Here is a 17,071-nt window from a genome sequence, read left to right on the forward strand (position 1 = left end):
AGGTGACGGCGGACGGCCGGCGGGAGCATGGCGGCGGTAGCGATGCTGTGCTGGCGGCGCCCGGCCGCGGAGCTGCTGCGGGTGAGGCGGGCGGCGCGCGGAGCGGGCCCCAGCCCTTCCCCTCTCCGTCCCTGAGCAGCCCCGGCCCCGCCGCGGGGCCCGGAAAGACTTGGCCAAGGTCACATCCGCGTCTGCGGCGGGAAAGGCTGCGTCCCCCTCACCTCACCCCTGCGGCGCTGCGCGGCGGGACGGAGCCCCCGGCCCGGGAAGGAGCTGAGGGGAGGGAGCGGGTCCTGGGCCGGCTTCTGCCGCAGGGCCCTCGGCCGGGGGAGCGGGGCCGGTGTCCGCCACGGCCTGCGTGGCCGGGCCGCCCCGGAGCCGTCTGGTCGGTGAAGGGCGGCTCCCCCCGCCTCGGCAGCCCCCTGCCGGGTACCGCGCTAAGCCCGGCGGGGCCTTTAGCCGCGATCTTGAGAGCTGCTTTTTCCACTGCCTCATAACCGCCTGTCAGCGCTGGGAGTGCAGCGGGCTGGCCAGCGCCCTCGCCTGCTCTGCAGCTCGTTCCTCCGTAATTCGTTGCCCTACAGAGCCCCTGTATCGCCTGTTACCCGCTTCAGCAATAAGGATGTGTAGCAGCTGTCAAAGGCTTTCTCTAGCTAGGGCCAGGAGAGGAATCAGGTAGGCAAATGTGCTGCCTTGATGTGCATCAGTAGGTTCATCAGAAGGACAGCTGAGAGGTGAGATACTGAGTGCTCCTGCCCAAAAAGCCTCTGTGCATGGTTGCATTGGGGCAATGCTGACTTTATTGGTGGGGGTGCCTGGCTTGCCTGGAGTGCTGGGGATCCTGTCACTGGTATAGAGAGCTGTACTAGGAAGAAAAGGGCAGTAAAGCATCTGCAGTGTGCTGGATTGCATCCGTATTGCCATACGCAAAGCTGAAGGTTGTGTTTTACCAGCTGTAGAAGTGTTTTGGTTTTTTTTAAAAAAAGTCTGTAATTGACACAGAGCATGAACACTACTAGTAGATGCTAGTTACACTTAGAAGACTGTTGTCTGGTCTGTCCAGTTTACTACAAAGGAAAACTTCAGGTGTTGTCCAGTAAGGGCATGTTACTTTGCTAGGGGTTTTTTTGACACTAACCCTTGAAAGCCCTGTTATTAAAGCCCTGCAGGGACATAATTCATTTTCAGGGAGAAGTTTAATTTAAAACTTTCTGCTGGCTATTACAACCTGAGCTGGAAAAAAAAAAAAAACGAACTAATTGAAAAACAGTAGGAAAAAATCTGTCTTTTGTTAGTTTAAGGTTGTCAAATGAAGCGAGAAACAGACTATGTTTTCATATTGTGGACACAATAGCAGAAGGCATTCTTTGATTTATGAAATTGATGGTGTTTTTATGGTGTCATCAAGTAGTTACTTTTAATTAGTGTTTATTTAGCTGTAATTCAGTAATGACCAGAGTTTCCAGTGTGCTGAAATGTTGTCTAAGGAAATGGCTAAGAAAGTGGCTTAAACCACTAATTGAAAGATCATTCTGTTAATATATGAAACAATACCTACAGATGTATTTTTTTATCTTTACGCTGCTTAATTAGATGAAGCTAGTAGCTGGTGAATTAGCCTGCTCAAGTGATACCTTTTTCTTGGTTTTGTTTTATTGTCATCTTTTGTTGTAGCATTCTGAATTAATTATCCTCATTTTTGTTCATGAAACGCCAGTGAAATGAAGCTGTAGACGCAAACTGCCACTGTTTAAAAAGCAGTGAAGTTGATCATAGGAATGAATGAACCAAAGTCCAGAGAAGCAGACAGAGAGACTAGTAAACTTTTTCAAGATAGCACCACTCACTCCCTGGTTTAGACGTATGTTATATGTGTTCATAACAGACTTGGCCAAAATGAATTGGGTTTTGTTTTTAAAGGAGTATCTGTTTATTTTTCAGAAAATATTTTATCACTGATGTTATGGTGAGAGTGTGTACTAGACTACACTTTTTTTAAAAGGCATGTTATGATTTTTAATTTAATATTTTTCCAGTGTTTCTTAGATATTGGTTTTTTTAAATAATGACTTCTATGAAAATGGTACCTTACTGAAACATCACGGCATTGGCTTTCTTGATATGAAATTCTGAGGACTTTCTTATTTTCAGGCTTTGAAGTATACAAGCCGTGGCTATGCATCACAGCGTACTTTAAATGTAAGTATAAAGCACCATCTGACTGCAATAAATCACTGTTTTAAATTTGTTTCTTAGTCACTGAAGTTTTTTAAAAAGTTATCTTGAAAAATCTGCATTGAAGACAATGTGACTTGTGCCCAAGTCACACTTTACTGCAAAATCTGGAATAAAAGTCAGATTTCCTTTTTTATTTTGGTTTGCTAATTGTTAGGTAGTGTGGGACAAAGTTGATTAGAAGTGTGTCAGCTAACTTAAGCTTATGCAACTATCTGCCTGTTACTGGAAAATACAGCTGATGCCAACTAATCCCTTTGAGGTTATTTGTATGTTATCCTGCAACTTGCAGTTACAACATAAAAAATGAGGACAAGTATGTTACTGTCACTGAAGTCAATCATGATGAAGAAGGGGTTACAGAAACAGACAGACCTTCTTAGTTTTAAACAAGTATAATTTGTCTTTTTTGTTTGTTTGTTTTAATTTTTTTCTTGTGTTTTCTTTCTTTGCTTGTCTTTCTAAGTAAAGAACTGATGGTGAGACCCTGTAAAGCTTTGTGTCTAACTTCCACTGAAACCAGCACAGTTGGAGGTATTCATTGTTTCTTAGTAGCTGTCTGGGGCAGCCAGAGGTCTGAAACGTGCATCTCTGATGCCAGGTCCTCATGCTACTCTCACAGGGTTAGCAGGTAGATATATTGATGTCGCCCTAAAGCTAAGAGGCAAAATAAGAGTAAATCTGTTTTGAGGGGCTTCTAGGTATAGAGCTGAATGTCATACCATGTCTTAAACTACTGCTTACACATTACGCTGGGACCTGAGCTTTTGAATATCTCCAAGGAGGGAGACTCCATAACCTCTCTGGGCAATCTGTTCCAGTGCTCGGTCACCCTCACAGTGAAAAAGTCTTTCCTGATGTTTAAAGGGAACCCCCTATGTGTCAGTTTGTGCCCATTCCCTCTGTTCCTGTCACTGGGCACTACTGAAAAGAGCCTGGCCCTGCCCTCTTTGCACCATCCCTTCAGGTATTTATACACATCGATAAGATCCCCCTGAGCCTTCTCTTCTCCTGGCTGAACAGTCCCAAATCTCTCAGTGTTTCCTTGTATGTCAGATGCTCCAGTCCCTTAATCATCTACATGGCCCTTTGTTGGACTCTCTCCAGTATGTCCATGTCTCTCTTGTACTGGGGAGCCCAGAACTGGACACAGTGCTCAAGGTGTGGCTTCACCAGTGCTGCCTCCCTCGACCTGCTGGCAATACTTTGCCTAACGCAGCCCAGGATACCATTAGCTGCCTTTGCAGCAAGGGCCCATTGCTGGCTCATGTTCAACTTGGTGTCCACCAAGATTCTCAGGTCCTTTTCTTCCAAGCTGCTTTCCAACTGGGTGGCCACCTGCATGTTCTGGTGCCAGGGGTTGTTCCTCTTCAAGTGCAGGACTTTGCACTTCTCCTTGTTAAACTTCATGAGGTTCCTGTCGGCCCATTTCCCTAGCCTGTTGAGGTCCCTCTGGGTGGCAGCACGACCCCCTGGTGTATCTGCCACTCCTCCCAGTTTGATGTCACCAGCAAACCTGCAGAGGGTACGCTGCCCCATCATCCGGATCGTTAATGAAAATGTTAAGCAGGATGAGACCCAGTATTGACCCCTGGGGTGCACCGCTAGTTACTGGCCTCCAGCCAAACTTCGTGCCACTGATCACCACCCCCTGGACCTGGCCATTCAGCCAGTTTTCAGTCCACCTCACTGTCTGCTCATCCAGCCCATACGTCAACAGCTTCTCTGTGAAGATCTTACGGGAGACAGTGTTGAAAGCCTTACTGAAGTCGAGGCAGACAATGTTCACTGCTCTCCCCTCATCTACCAAGCCAGTCATTTCATTGTAGAAGGTTTTCAGGTTGTTTGAGCATGACTTGCCCATGGTGAATCCATGCTGACAGGTCCTGATGATTTTCTTGTTGTTCACGTGCTTGGAAATTGTTTCCAGGATTAGTTGTTTCATGACCTTTGCAGGGATCGAGGTGAGGCTGACCAGCCGGTAGTTCCCTGGGTCCTCCTTCTTGCCCTTCTTGAAGACAGGAGTGACGTTTGCTTTCCTCCAGTCCTCAGGCACCTCTCACAGTTGCTGTGACCATTCCAAGATTATTGAGTGTGGCCTTACGAAGACATCTGCCCGCTCCCTCAGCACTTGTGGGTGCATCACAGCTGGGCCCACGGATTTACATATGTCCAGTTTGCTTAAGTATTCCCTGACCTGATCTTCTTCCACCAAGGGTACATCTTCCTTGCTCTAGCCTTCCCCCTGGCCTCTGGGGCCTGGGGTTCCTGAAGGCCAGTCTTACTAGTGAAGAGTGAGATGAAGAAGGCATTCAGTACCTCAGCTTTTTCCATGTCCTGTGTCACCAGGTCCCCTGCCCCATTCAGCACCAGGCCCACATTTTCCCTAGGCTTCCTTTTGCCTCCTAGGTGCTTATGGAAGCCCTTCTTGTTGCCTTTGACATCCCTTGCCAGATTTGATTCTATTTGGGCTTTGGCTTTTTTAACCTCATCCCTGCATGCTCGGACAATGTCTCCCAGGTTCCCTGTCCATGCTTCCACCTTCTGTATGCTTCCTTTTTGTGTATGAGTTTTGGTCATCCATGCAGACTTTGTGGCATTTTTACCTGACTTCTTGCTTGTTGGAATGGACTGCTATTGAGCTTGGAGGGGGTAAGCCTCAAATATTAACCAGCTTTCTTTGACCCCTCCTCCCTCCAGGGCCTTGGGACTCTTTCAAGCATCATCCATCCCAAGGCTGAGCTCAATGCACTCCAGCTGTTCTCTCACATAAAGGGCAACCCCCCCCTTGTCTTCTTGGCCTGTCCTTCCTAAAGAGCCTGTATCCCTTCATGGCAGCACTCCAGCCATGGGAGCCATCCCACCACGGCTCTATGATCCCAACAAGATTGTAGTCCTGCAACTCCACACTGATGTCTAATTCCTTATGTTTATTCCCCATGCTGCATGCATTAATAAAGATTATTTTAGTGCTCTGAAACACTTGCAGGATAAAAGGGAAGCTGTGACATGAATGAAAGAGTAAAAGTGGATAAATTTAAAAAATACTGGTATATGTGTGCGTGTGTGAGAGAGACTATGACTTTTACTCCATGCTTCTCCTCTTAGGAGGTGGTGATAGCAAGTGCTGTAAGGACACCGATTGGATCTTTCCAAGGATCTCTTTCGTCATTGCCAGCCACTAAACTTGGTTCCATTGCAATTAAGGGAGCAATTGACAGAGCAGGTATATGTAAATATTTTTTCTGTGACGAAGAAATCCTCAAGTGGCTCAGAACAGTGTCAGTCTGTGTCTTTTAAGTTGCTTGGTAAACAAAAGATCCTGTGGTTTTTGCTGCTGTGGCACTCTTAAGTCTTTATCCACAAACGGTGTTTAAGTAAAGTTGACTGTTGGGCTTTGTTTCAATCTGAATTAAGTGCTGCTTCTAGGAGCAGAATATTACTTACGGATATCTGTGCTAATCCAAATCTGATTGAACATGCTAATTGTTTTTCTGGGATGGGGTTTTATGACACACCTAAGCTGATGTAAAGGCTACTTGTTGCTGAAACCAGTGGCCCTTCCTTTCCCTGCCCATTTTTTACATGGGCACTTATGCTTGTAGGACACCCTTGTGAGTCTATTGATGGATTCAAATTAGCAAAAAAGTCTTTTGCGGGGAGAGGAGGGTTAATTTTCTATAAATTTGGCTTCTTGAAACAGTGTATTACAAGAACTTGAACACCAGGGCTGTTGCAAGAGATGCAGCGGTAGAGCAGGCCTCCTGTGTCTGGTGGCAGCTAGCTGTGATCTTGGCTCACCTCTGTTAAACAAACAAACAAAACTGTTTCTTTAGACATGATTGTGGCAGGTAGAAAGTTTTGTGCATTGAATCATCCATGGAAATTGAGCTGCTCAGGTGACTAGTTAGACTTGGAAATATTTACTTTAGTTAGCTAACTATAGGTTGTTCTGCAGGGTAACAAGGGAATTCTGTTCTGTGGGGGTCACCAGTTCATCGTGTCCTATGAATATGAGGGTAGAGATCTGGGATGCACCCAACAGGGGCCTGTGTGCTGTTAGCACACAGGCTGGACATGGCATGTTTCATCAGTCTGATAGAAAACTTCAGTGGGAAGGTTTGTAAAAGGGAGTTACATCTTCCATGCAAAGAATCCTGAATCGAAACAATTTTGTTTTATAGGTATCCCTGCAGAAGAAGTGAAAGAAGCCTATATGGGTAATGTCTTGCAGGCTGGACAAGGACAAGCTCCAACAAGACAAGCAGTCTTGGGTGCAGGTATTCATTCTCTTGATACTAGGGTTAAAGGTGTTCTGTCTTTATGTAGACAGTATAGATTCTTGAGCTATGAGTTAAAGCAGAGTGGTGCCCAGCCTTTTGTCAAGACAGTCTGTGTATGCTTTTTTCCCCGTGGTGGGTGAAGGGTGTGTGGTGTACTCGTATAAGTGGGCCTAATTGTGCATCCTCAGGAATCAATTTTCATATGCACAATGGATGTTACTGCCTACCTGGAGAAGACGATATGGGAGACCAGGCTGCTACTTCCAGAGCACTTTACGCTAATGATGGATGCTGCTCTTTGAATCTTTCATGAAACAGACTTTTTTTCTTCAAGTGTGTCCTAACTCTTAAGCCTTATTGGATAAGGCGTCAGTGAGTTTCCTTGAACTGCAGATAAGTGTATGTCATTACACTCATCTTCCTGTGGAGTCTGGAGCTGTCACTGGAAGGATTCACTCTATAATGTTAACTGCAGCACGAATGTTATTGGGGTGCAGGAATTATTTTCTTCTCCCTTTTGCTGTGGAGATGGGGTTCCATACCTTAGTGTGACTCTAGGAAAGTCTATGGGTCAGGGGAGAACTGGGTACTTTCTTGGCTCTGTCCCTGTACTTTTTTGAAAGAGAAGGAACTGCTTTGATGTGAGGCAAAGGGATGAATATGGCTCTTTTCTTTCCCCTGGCTAGTTTCCCCATCTTACTGCTGGTACGGAGGTGATGTGCTGGTAGCAGAGCCATAATACTAGAGAGCAAGCCTAGGGTAGAGGCAGTGATGCAATGGTCTTGAGCCAAGCTGCACACAGCAGAGCCCAGAGCTATTGTAACGAACACTCAATACCAACTCAGTAATAACTGTGTGAATGACACTGACACCTAGCACTTTTGGTCTTGTTTAGTATTGCGTGTGTTCAGAGTCCCTATACTTCTGGGGTCTGTCTTGTTGCCAGTTGCTAAATTCTGCAGCTTGTTTATGCCTTTTCAGTCTTGAATGCTTCTTAGAGGCAGGAATCAAGGTGTCAGGAGGAGGAATAGTTCTGGAGTCACTTCCCTGATCTTCTGTCTCTCTGATTCTTCACTTGCTTGCTCCCTTATCACGAGTCTGTTGTTGGAAGGGGAGAAACAACAAGAGTCTCCAGGAAGGATAGTAACTAGGGGTGAGGGTAGATAAATTGCCCTGGCAGGCTAAATAGTGCAAGCTGGACTCCCTGGGCTTAGATAAAAATTGGTCCCATATGAAATATTGCTGAGACACCGATAAAGCGTTAGTCTACCCTTTAAATGATAAAGTTGTTTGTACAACTTCTTTGACTCAGGTCTACCAATCGGCACTCCTACTACAACTGTCAATAAAGTCTGTGCTTCAGGAATGAAATCAATCATGATGGCAGCACAAAGCCTGATGTGTGGGAGTCAGGTATGTGAATTTTAGTGCTGTTTTATGGAAAAAACACACAACTAATGTTGTAGATCCTGTCCTACTAATGACTCTGCTCTTTGATTTGGGACTGTGTTTTGACTTGCGATAATAAAGCTAATTAGTGAGGTTTTGTTTTGCTTATGCAACCTTAATTTTAGTCATTTAAGTGTGTTTTGGTTTAAAACAGAAAAAAATTGTATTATAGTTATGAAATTGTCAGATGTATTTTTAGAGCTGAGCAAATAAGGTGGATTTTTTTGGGGGGGGGTATTTACATCCTCTCCCTACTGCTCTTCCCCCACCCTACCTCCTGCCCCACCCCCAAAAAATAATTAAGGGAATTTTCAAGCTTTCTGGTTTGAAAAATTGAAGAAATTTTTATAGACTTAGTTTTTGATGAAACACATTTAATCTTGACTTTCAGACTCTTTAAACACTTAAATGAATTAAATATACATATTAAAGCAATGTTGTTTCCAAGTACCTTAGAGATGTTTCAGGCTTTTTTAATTGTTTTAGAAGAAGCGGAAGCTATTGTTGCTGAATAAGTGTTTTACTTGAAGAGAGCTTGATAGAGGGGAATTGCTCATCTCTGTCAACATGTTCTCTAAGAACATTCTTAGAGAATGTTCTAAGATTCTCTATACCATGGGGAAAAATAGTATCACTTAATGGGAGGATGGGAGAATACACCATTTTCAGCAAGCCGTTAAATGCTATGCAGCAAAGAATATGGGAGAAGTGTGCATGTGAAGAAAGACATTTCAATTTTGTTTTTAATTCCATATTCAAAAGCATTTTGGCAACATCTCCCCTTCTCTGAAGTGAAAATATTGTCAGTTCAATATATATTTTTCATTTACAAAGTAAGTGGCTCATAAGTGAGAAATGTACTTACTAGTCTTTGTTTGTTTGTTTAGAACAAAAGTAAAACATTCAAGTTTTGTTGTCCCTTCTGTGAAAATAACAGTAGAGCTGAGTTAAGCAACTAGTTACTGCTTTGGCCTTGCTCTGCAGAGAACGGCACTTTGTCCAGTGCCTGCTGAAGTCGGTGGAAGTCTTGTCACTGGACTTTGAACCAGGCCCAGCATGTCTGTGTAAACAGCTACATTTGGATTTAGTAATTTACATTCAATGACTTCGTGAGAGTGGTTGTGCATTTGGTTGGTTTGACAGATGCAGGCCATGGGCGCTGAAGAGATCTGGAGTTTTCAGCTGAGCTAATCATACGTGTTGTGCTGCTAGTCTCAGCAAAAGCAGAGACTTGGCTAGTTATTAGTCTCTTAGAGCTATACATTATGGGGGGGTTTGGTATTTGTTTTTCCTGGCTGCGGACTGTGAGGTATCTGTGGTGTGAAAGTCAGTGATGGTTCCCAGAGGCTTGAGTCAGTGTACATCATCGTATAAACAATTGTATTAACTCTGTCTCCAAGTCTTTCACTTTATGTAATTGAAATGCCAGGCACTCTTGTTCCTCTGGCCTATTGCTGCTTCCGTATCTCAACTGCCTTTCTGATTTATCTGCCTTTCCAGTTTGTCTCCCGCCTTCTTTCTCTTCTTTATTACTTCATGTCACTGTTCCTGGATCTAGTTTATAATCTGTTCTGATCCAAACCATTATTTCTCTGAGTCTTTATTTAAAGAAACCAAAAAAGCTTTCATCATCTTCTTATTGCTGTTTTGATGTAAAATCTTTTTGAATAGCACTGTTGAACTCTCAAAGACTCACACTGCTGTGTGTGTATTTTTCTTACATTTATCCATATTTCAAATATGCCATTAAACACAACTGTGTCTCTTCTTCACATCCTGAGATCCTAGGGATTTTGGGGGTATAGCCTGATGAACAGTAGGTATAATTATGGTCCTTACAGCTTTATTGTTTGTAGGTTTTCTGTTTGTTTGCTTTGTCTCAGCTTGAAAAGTATACTAATTTATAAATGCCCATAATGATTCAGCTTAATTCAAGTTCAGTAATCATTAATTATTAACATCTCTTTTTTTGCTGGCCTTTTGAGATGATAAAACCATATTATAAATCATCTCTCTTTACATAGTAAGATGAAACAATATTATGTAAAACTGCAGGTACTTGTAAATCTCTGTCTCTTCTTATTGGTCTCTTAGATTCTGGCTGTTGCTTGTTCCATAGGGATATGGAGCTGCGAATGAAGAACAAAAATCAGATATTTACAGAAAAAGAAACTGTTTAAAGTAAAATTTATAATTTCATCTCGGAAACTTTTGAAGTAAAAGTGCAAGAGACTGACATGGCTATTGCAGCTTTCTAAAACTGCATACGAGACAAAAGTCCAGTTGTTCTGTCAGGGTGGATTAACTGTCTTCAGCTGTTGTTCCTGCTGTTTGCTTTTTAAATGCATAAAGATTTTTTTTTCCTCTTTCTCTAAGACTCCTCAGAAATATAAAGCGTCCATGCTTAAGCTTTTGCTAATATTTGTTCCTACAAGAAGTCATAGAGAACATGCTATGCATTATTAATAATTTTAACTTGTTTCCTTTGAACAGGATGTAATGGTTGCTGGTGGAATGGAGAGCATGTCTAATGTTCCCTATACAATGAGCAGAGGATCAACGCCTTATGGAGGAGTAAAGCTGGAAGACCTGATAGTAAAAGATGGGCTGACAGATGCTTATAACCATATCCATATGGTAAATATTCCTGCACAGTACTAAAGTATCAGCCATAGACCTGATGCAGCTTTGAAGAGCTTGCTTATAATTATTATGAAACTGCTTCATCTAGCAAACCTAGAAATGAGGAATAACATTAATGGAGGAGGAAAAAGTCTTCCATTTCCAGGCTTCCTGTAGTAACTGTAATGGAGCGGCTAGACAGAAGACCAAAACAGAATAGCAAATTGCGTGTTAATATTTATCTGTCTCTGAAGTCTGAATAGCCTAGAGCAGGGATTAAAAAAACCCCCCAAAACCTGCTACTGATAGATTGCTGTTGTTTTCTCTGTGGGAAAGAGCAATCAAGTTACTTGATGTCTTTGAGGGTACCTACTCTGTACGGTTCAGCAGGCTTTCGTGTTTATTTTCCCTCCCCCAATGTACATATCTCATCTCTTCGACTGGAAGGTTTGAGTCAGCTGATATGCTTACTCATCAGCATGGTAACTTAAATTGGACAAACAACTGCAAACTTAGGATGGATTTGGAAAACAACTGATGAAGATAGTGAAGAACAAGCATCAGGGAAGAACAGTTTGAAAAGAGAATGACTACTTTCAGTTTACAAATATTTCTGACTTTTGCCTGTGGTAATTCAGAACTGTGGGGCATTACTGACTGATCCGTTAGTGTTCTGGCTGCTGTACAGGAAAACATGTCATCAATATTCCACTGTGATCCATGTATTTGATACAGACCTTACTGCTTCCGTGTGTGATTGATTCTTTTTGCAGTATAGTGCACTCTGCTTAGGCTATTGGTTGCAATCCACTCCCACATCAGCTAAAATGGATTTTGGTTGTGAGGATTTTTATAGGAATGTAAATAGTAGCTTTGCTAGTTCCTGTATGTGGGGAAAAACTCTAGGAGTTGGTTATAATACACAAAGTTTTAATAGATTGGGACAATATTTCAGAACCTTTTGTCTTCGTTATAGCAGCTGTAGGTTGCTTGGAAAACCTTAACAGTCTGTGTGAGAATATACAGGAAGGCCCATCCGACGGCTTTAGGAACTTACTCCTGTCTATGTTTTAGCAATAGACTAAGTTGCTGGTGCTATGAAGACTTTAAATTCTTTAACTGCATAGAAGTGAACTTGCTTGTTTGAAGAACTGGAGGAAGATGGTACTAAAGGGTTTTGTGTTTATTCATTGAGTTTTCTACAGAAATGAGAGGTGGAACAAAACCTGTTTAAGAATAGATCTTTCAGGTTGACTTAAATGAGTATCCTTTTTTTGTCACCAAGTATTTAGACAGTGTTGGTAATGAATTATGATTGTATAATTATGATTATGATTGACCTATATATAAAATGATTTGTTTCATTCTACTTATTTCATTCCAGTTATTAGACAAAAGGTATACATACTTTTATTTGTACCATTTTTAGAGTATCAGATCCTGAAGGCTAAGTAAGCCCTGTGTGTTGACCTGTTCTTGTAGCCTTTGCAATAAGCAAGCTAATAATGGAATGAAAACACTAGTAAGATGATGGGAACATACTGTTCTGTGGCTGAACAATGATCTCCAGTCTCTAAAGACGTCAGCCCTAAGCACTTTAAAACTTACTTTTGCATGCAGTTTTTTAACTTAAAAAAAAGCCTTGTAAGGAAAGTTCCTTCATGGCTTTAATAATCTGGATCCAGAAAACATTTGCTAAATCTGAAGTTCATATTCCAAAAATCAAAGTTACTGTTTGATCATGACAGTGTAAATTAGAAATGGACACCAAATATTAGTCACATTCAATTCTGGAAATCTGCTGGTTGAGTTTTTTCAGTTACATTTCTACTTCACATCTCCAGAAATACCAAACCTAACGTGCCTGGTTTTCTCCAAGGGCAACTGTGCTGAGAATACTGCAAAGAAGTTTACTATTTCACGAGAGGAACAAGACACTTATGCCATAGGCTCTTACACTAAGAGCAAAACAGCCTGGGATTCAGGAGTATTGAAAAATGAAATAGTTCCTGTCACTATTTCAAAAAAAGGTATTACGGAAAGGTGTGATTGATAAAATAAATTGTGTTTCTCATTGAAAGCTGTAACATTGTCTGTGTTCCGTGCAAATTGTGTTGTTTAAACATGCAGATCTCAGGAACACTCATTTTAGATTAGCTAAGAATTTTCCGTTATGCAGACTTTCTGGTGAACAGCAGTCAGTGACCTGTGATCAGGTTTTGTTTTTTAATTTTTCTTTAATGTTACATACCGTATCTTCTTCCTTTTTTATATAAGTGGAAGACTAGCTATTGGATTTAGATAGTATGGCTTGAGGACATCTGTGTTTTAATTTCCCTATTAATTACCTTAAAGATATGTTCTTTGTCCCTTTCATTCAGCCACCAGGAAGTATAAATGGATTTGCTGTGAATAAATTGTATTAAGGAATAATTTTTTTTCAGTTTTCATAAGCACATTTCTTGACATGCATTGTACATGCGTTTACATTTTTTTACTGAAATAAGTTGTTTAAACAAGGCAGCATTTAATCAAAAAGAAGTACTGTGTTAGAATGTCTTAAGAGTGGACTGTTCTATAAAATACTAAACCAAATCTGAATTTCAGGAAAGCCAGATACAGAAGTGAAAGAAGATGAAGAATACAAACGTGTTGATTTTAGTAAAGTTCCAAAGCTGAAAGCTGTTTTCCAAAAAGAAAATGGTAAATATTGTTAAATTAACTGCTTGATTTTTCTATCAAGTGCAAGGATACTTTGTAAGAGTGAAGAGTACTGTTCACAAGAGCTTGAACGCCCAACAGTAGTCCATTCAACTTTTAAATGTCTGCTAAGATAAAGAAACATGCTTCACAACAGCATGAACTGGCTTGGATTAAAAGATGGTCCAAGAACCTTAAACCAGTGAAAGCCTCTGTTTTGGACGTTTACTTTAAAAAGACTGAAACAGATTGGTTTCAATGTAGCTATTGCCTTGGTCTCCACCAAGTATAAGCTCTTGTTTCAGTGGGAGCTGGAGTGCCTTTACATAGTTGCCTGTTACTTCCCTGAATCTGTAACTGATAAATCTTTCTGGCTAAATGAAAGTTGCCACTCATTCACAACCCTTTTTGAGCTGGAATTCTGTGTTAGTGCCAGCAATGCAGCTGACATGGAAGGCATGATCTAAACTGCCGCTTGGATAAAGATACGAATACATGTGATTGCACTTGTTTAATCAAACTGATTTTAAAAAAGAACTCATTTTTAGTTAACTCAGTGCAACAGATATCACCATATTCTTGAGACTTTATGTTCAAGGGCCTAAGGTAAAAAAAAAACAAAACAAAACATGAACTATATCACACTTTCCCCTCTGTTTAAACAATGCTTTACCTTTTCTAGGAACAGTTACAGCTGCTAATGCCAGTACTCTGAATGATGGAGCAGCTGCTTTGGTGCTGATGACTACAGAGGCAGCCAAGAGACTGAAAGTCAAACCATTGGCACGGATAGTAGGTAAGATTTTTCTTTTCTTATCTTTGAGTACAGTCCTGGAAAATACTCCCATAGCATGCTCTCAGACTGGGAGTCCTGTTATCTGACGTTCATGGGACAGAAAAGGTAAGCAAGTGCTTAGGCATTATGGCTGCATCTTCTCAATACAGTGCTTGAAATTTCAAGGGTTGTACCAGCAGGCTTTTGTTCATAAACAGAGTTTTCTATATGGAATAATATTAAAAATATGAAAATATTATTATGTGGCTCACTTAAGGCACTAAACTTTAGATGTATCTATCTCTTTCATGGACCATTCAGAATTTTTCTGTCTTGGCTGGGCTTGCTGCTTGCACAAATAAAAATGATATATGGTAAAAACAAAAGGTCTTTAAACAGCTTTTATGACTTTTACAGCTTTTGCAGATGCTGCTGTTGATCCTATTGACTTCCCAATTGCACCTGCATATGCTGTTCCCAAGGTAGGAATAAACCTGAGTGCTCTTTGAAAAACAACAGACTTCCCTAGCACTGGATCATTGGTCCGTCCCTCAGTGGATCTTCCTGTAATTAGGATCGAAATTATAATTACATCATAAATACAAAGAACATGTTTTTCAGAGGATCAAGGCTAGAATGCAGATTTTCAGAGTAACAGATTTCTCACACCTATTTTGAAAGAGAATATTGTTTTATACTGCTTTCACCAGCTTTGGGCTTGTTTACCCTTTTGAAGCTTTGCAGCTAGTATGGCTAAAAGGCAAAATAAGTATGGTTATACAAGTGTGGACTAGTTCAAAAAGGAACTGAAGGCCAAGTGTATGGCCTGCGGCAACACTGTATCAGTTTCAATGTACTTACTGCAGCAGCGGTCTTAAGTGCGATGAAAACGTATTCTTGGCATAGGGTACTCTCCATTTTTTCTTTTGTGAAAACTCAAGTTTGTGCTTCAGTACCTCAGTTTTGCTTTTTCCCATCTGACAAAGAGGTTCCGAAATGTGAACTTGGATCAGACTATGGGCAGCCTGGGTCACCGACTTCAAAACAGACCTAATTATTTCTACAGTTAGCTTCCTAATTTTTTCATAGTAGTAATTATTTTTATTATTATTTCTAGATTCTAAGTGAGACAGGCCTGAAAAAAGAAGATATTGCAATGTGGGAAATCAACGAAGCGTTCAGTGTTGTGGTGCTGGCCAATATGAAAATGCTGGGTATTGATCCACAAAAAGTAAATATTAACGGAGGTGCCGTCTCTCTTGGACATCCAATAGGGTAAGTAAAATAAGCACTGGTTTTTGTTCTGCACAGAGGCATTGTTTTCTAGACATACTGCTAACACGTTTACCTTTATTCTCAAATTTAATGCACGTAGGAAGGGTAATAGAAATTTGCTATCAAGTACATAGTGACTTAATTCAGGTGTTAAATTTCAGGGTACCTTGAAAAGAGCATGATCCCATTTTTCTCTTCACAGTTAGTTATCATCTACTGTTACAAAGAGCTTGCTTGTTACCATAGCTATGTGGATTTATGAACTATTAAAACCAAATCACTATTAACATGACAGAATAAACAATAATAATTAATCAAGTAAAGCTAATAAAATTTACAGGTAAACTTATGAAAATAGCAAAGGATATGGTACAGGGACTTTTACTTTTCTTACACGAGCAAAGTGAAAGTCCAGGTCCTGTCAAAGCATTTTTGGCAGTGAATCCCAAAGTCTCCAAGCACCTAATGCAGCAGAGAGGGACAGTCTGGGGGATGTTGGTGGGTCTTCTGTTTGAAGTTCCCTCATCTGGTTAGAGGAGTCAGATGACCTGCTGTGTTTCCCAACAGCTGTAACTTACTCATGACTTAAGTATATCCCATTAATCCTCCCTAAGAGTGATCGTGCTGCAGAGTCCAGGTCTATGAGGAAAAACACTTTTCTAAACCTCTAAGTAAATATAGGTGTGACGTAACCACATTGTACATCAGGAACAAGTAGGAGTACTTCACGGTTCAGAAACAGCTCTAATCAAGGCATAATCCTGCAAGACATGCTGACATCTCCTTTGCAGTATCAGCTTCTTCTGATAAGGGAATACGATTTTTTTTTGTCTTAAAAGTTAATTATTTCGACAGTGTAATGACAGAATTTAAATGTCTGATTTTGCACATTAGGTGGATCAAAGTAGCATACTACAGTATATCAACTTGTAAGCAAATAAGAAACTGTTTGAAATTAATTGTTACTATCAATTTGGGTTTTGTGGTAGATTTGTTGTTACCTTCTTTGAAAGAGCTCTGCTACGTGTAGAGATACCTTGTAATGTACAGACTGACTTAGAGGCGATTTCCTTTTCCAGAAGAAACTTTAGATAAACATGGAGGTTTTGTTCGTGTATGTGTAAGAATCTTCCTGTTTGTTAAGTACTGCAGCTAGGGAAAAATAACCCGTACTGCATCTAAAGATAGAGGAAAGGGTGGGTTTGGTCTTTTTGTTGGTTTGTTGGTGGTTTTTTTCCCCTCCAGTGAATCAGTGCTATATTCTGCCAACTATCCTGTGTGGGTCAAATTAAGAATTTCCTTTAAACTAAGCTATATATGTTTTTTTCTTTTATTTAGAATGTCTGGAGCAAGAATTGTTGTTCACATGGCCCATGCGTTGAAACAAGGACAATATGGTCTTGCAGGAATTTGCAATGGAGGAGGAGGTGCTTCTGCAATACTGATAGAGAAGTTGTAGGCCCAAATAGTGTTGGAAACAAAGGCTTAAACACTCTCTGATCAAAATGATGAGTGGTATCTGTTACATCTTATTTATCAGTAAGTGGACAAATTCCTTAACTGCTATTCTAAAATTTCTTAAAACATCACTGATTATTGATACAGACAACTGGGCTTTTATTACTTTTGACTCAGTGCAAGATTTTATACAGCACAAATAAAAAATGTCGAATTATGCTAATGTCTTGAGACCTGACAATAAAGAATGCTTGTTAACTGTGGCTCCTCTGTC

The 17,071-nt window shown here is 40.9% G+C and overlaps 1 protein-coding gene across 1 annotated transcript; it reads left to right on the forward strand.

Annotated features, from left to right (window-relative positions):
- Positions 1 to 40: 40 nt before the first annotated feature.
- ACAT1 (acetyl-CoA acetyltransferase 1) lies at positions 41 to 17,060 on the forward strand. The gene is made up of 12 exons (XM_050900221.1): positions 41 to 81; positions 2,152 to 2,199; positions 5,344 to 5,461; positions 6,420 to 6,515; positions 7,831 to 7,931; positions 10,461 to 10,604; positions 12,469 to 12,619; positions 13,197 to 13,292; positions 13,972 to 14,085; positions 14,482 to 14,546; positions 15,182 to 15,339; positions 16,678 to 17,060. Exons 1-12 carry the CDS (start codon positions 43 to 45, stop codon positions 16,796 to 16,798), a joined length of 1,251 nt encoding a protein of 416 aa, XP_050756178.1. The 5' UTR covers positions 41 to 42; the 3' UTR covers positions 16,799 to 17,060.
- The last annotated feature ends 11 nt before the right edge of the window (positions 17,061 to 17,071 follow it).

The sequence above is a fragment of the Gymnogyps californianus genome, chromosome 1 (genome assembly GCF_018139145.2).
Source record: "Gymnogyps californianus isolate 813 chromosome 1, ASM1813914v2, whole genome shotgun sequence".
Classification (NCBI taxonomy): domain Eukaryota; kingdom Metazoa; phylum Chordata; class Aves; order Accipitriformes; family Cathartidae; genus Gymnogyps; species Gymnogyps californianus.

Coding starts and splice junctions, on each gene's coding strand:
- ACAT1 (XM_050900221.1), top strand. CDS start 43: ATGCTGTGCTGGCGGCGCCCGGCCGCGGAGCTGCTGCGG. Junction 82..2,151: donor CGGCCGCGGAGCTGCTGCGG/GTGAGGCGGGCG, acceptor TCTTATTTTCAG/GCTTTGAAGTATACAAGCCG. Junction 10,605..12,468: donor CTTATAACCATATCCATATG/GTAAATATTCCT, acceptor GTTTTCTCCAAG/GGCAACTGTGCTGAGAATAC.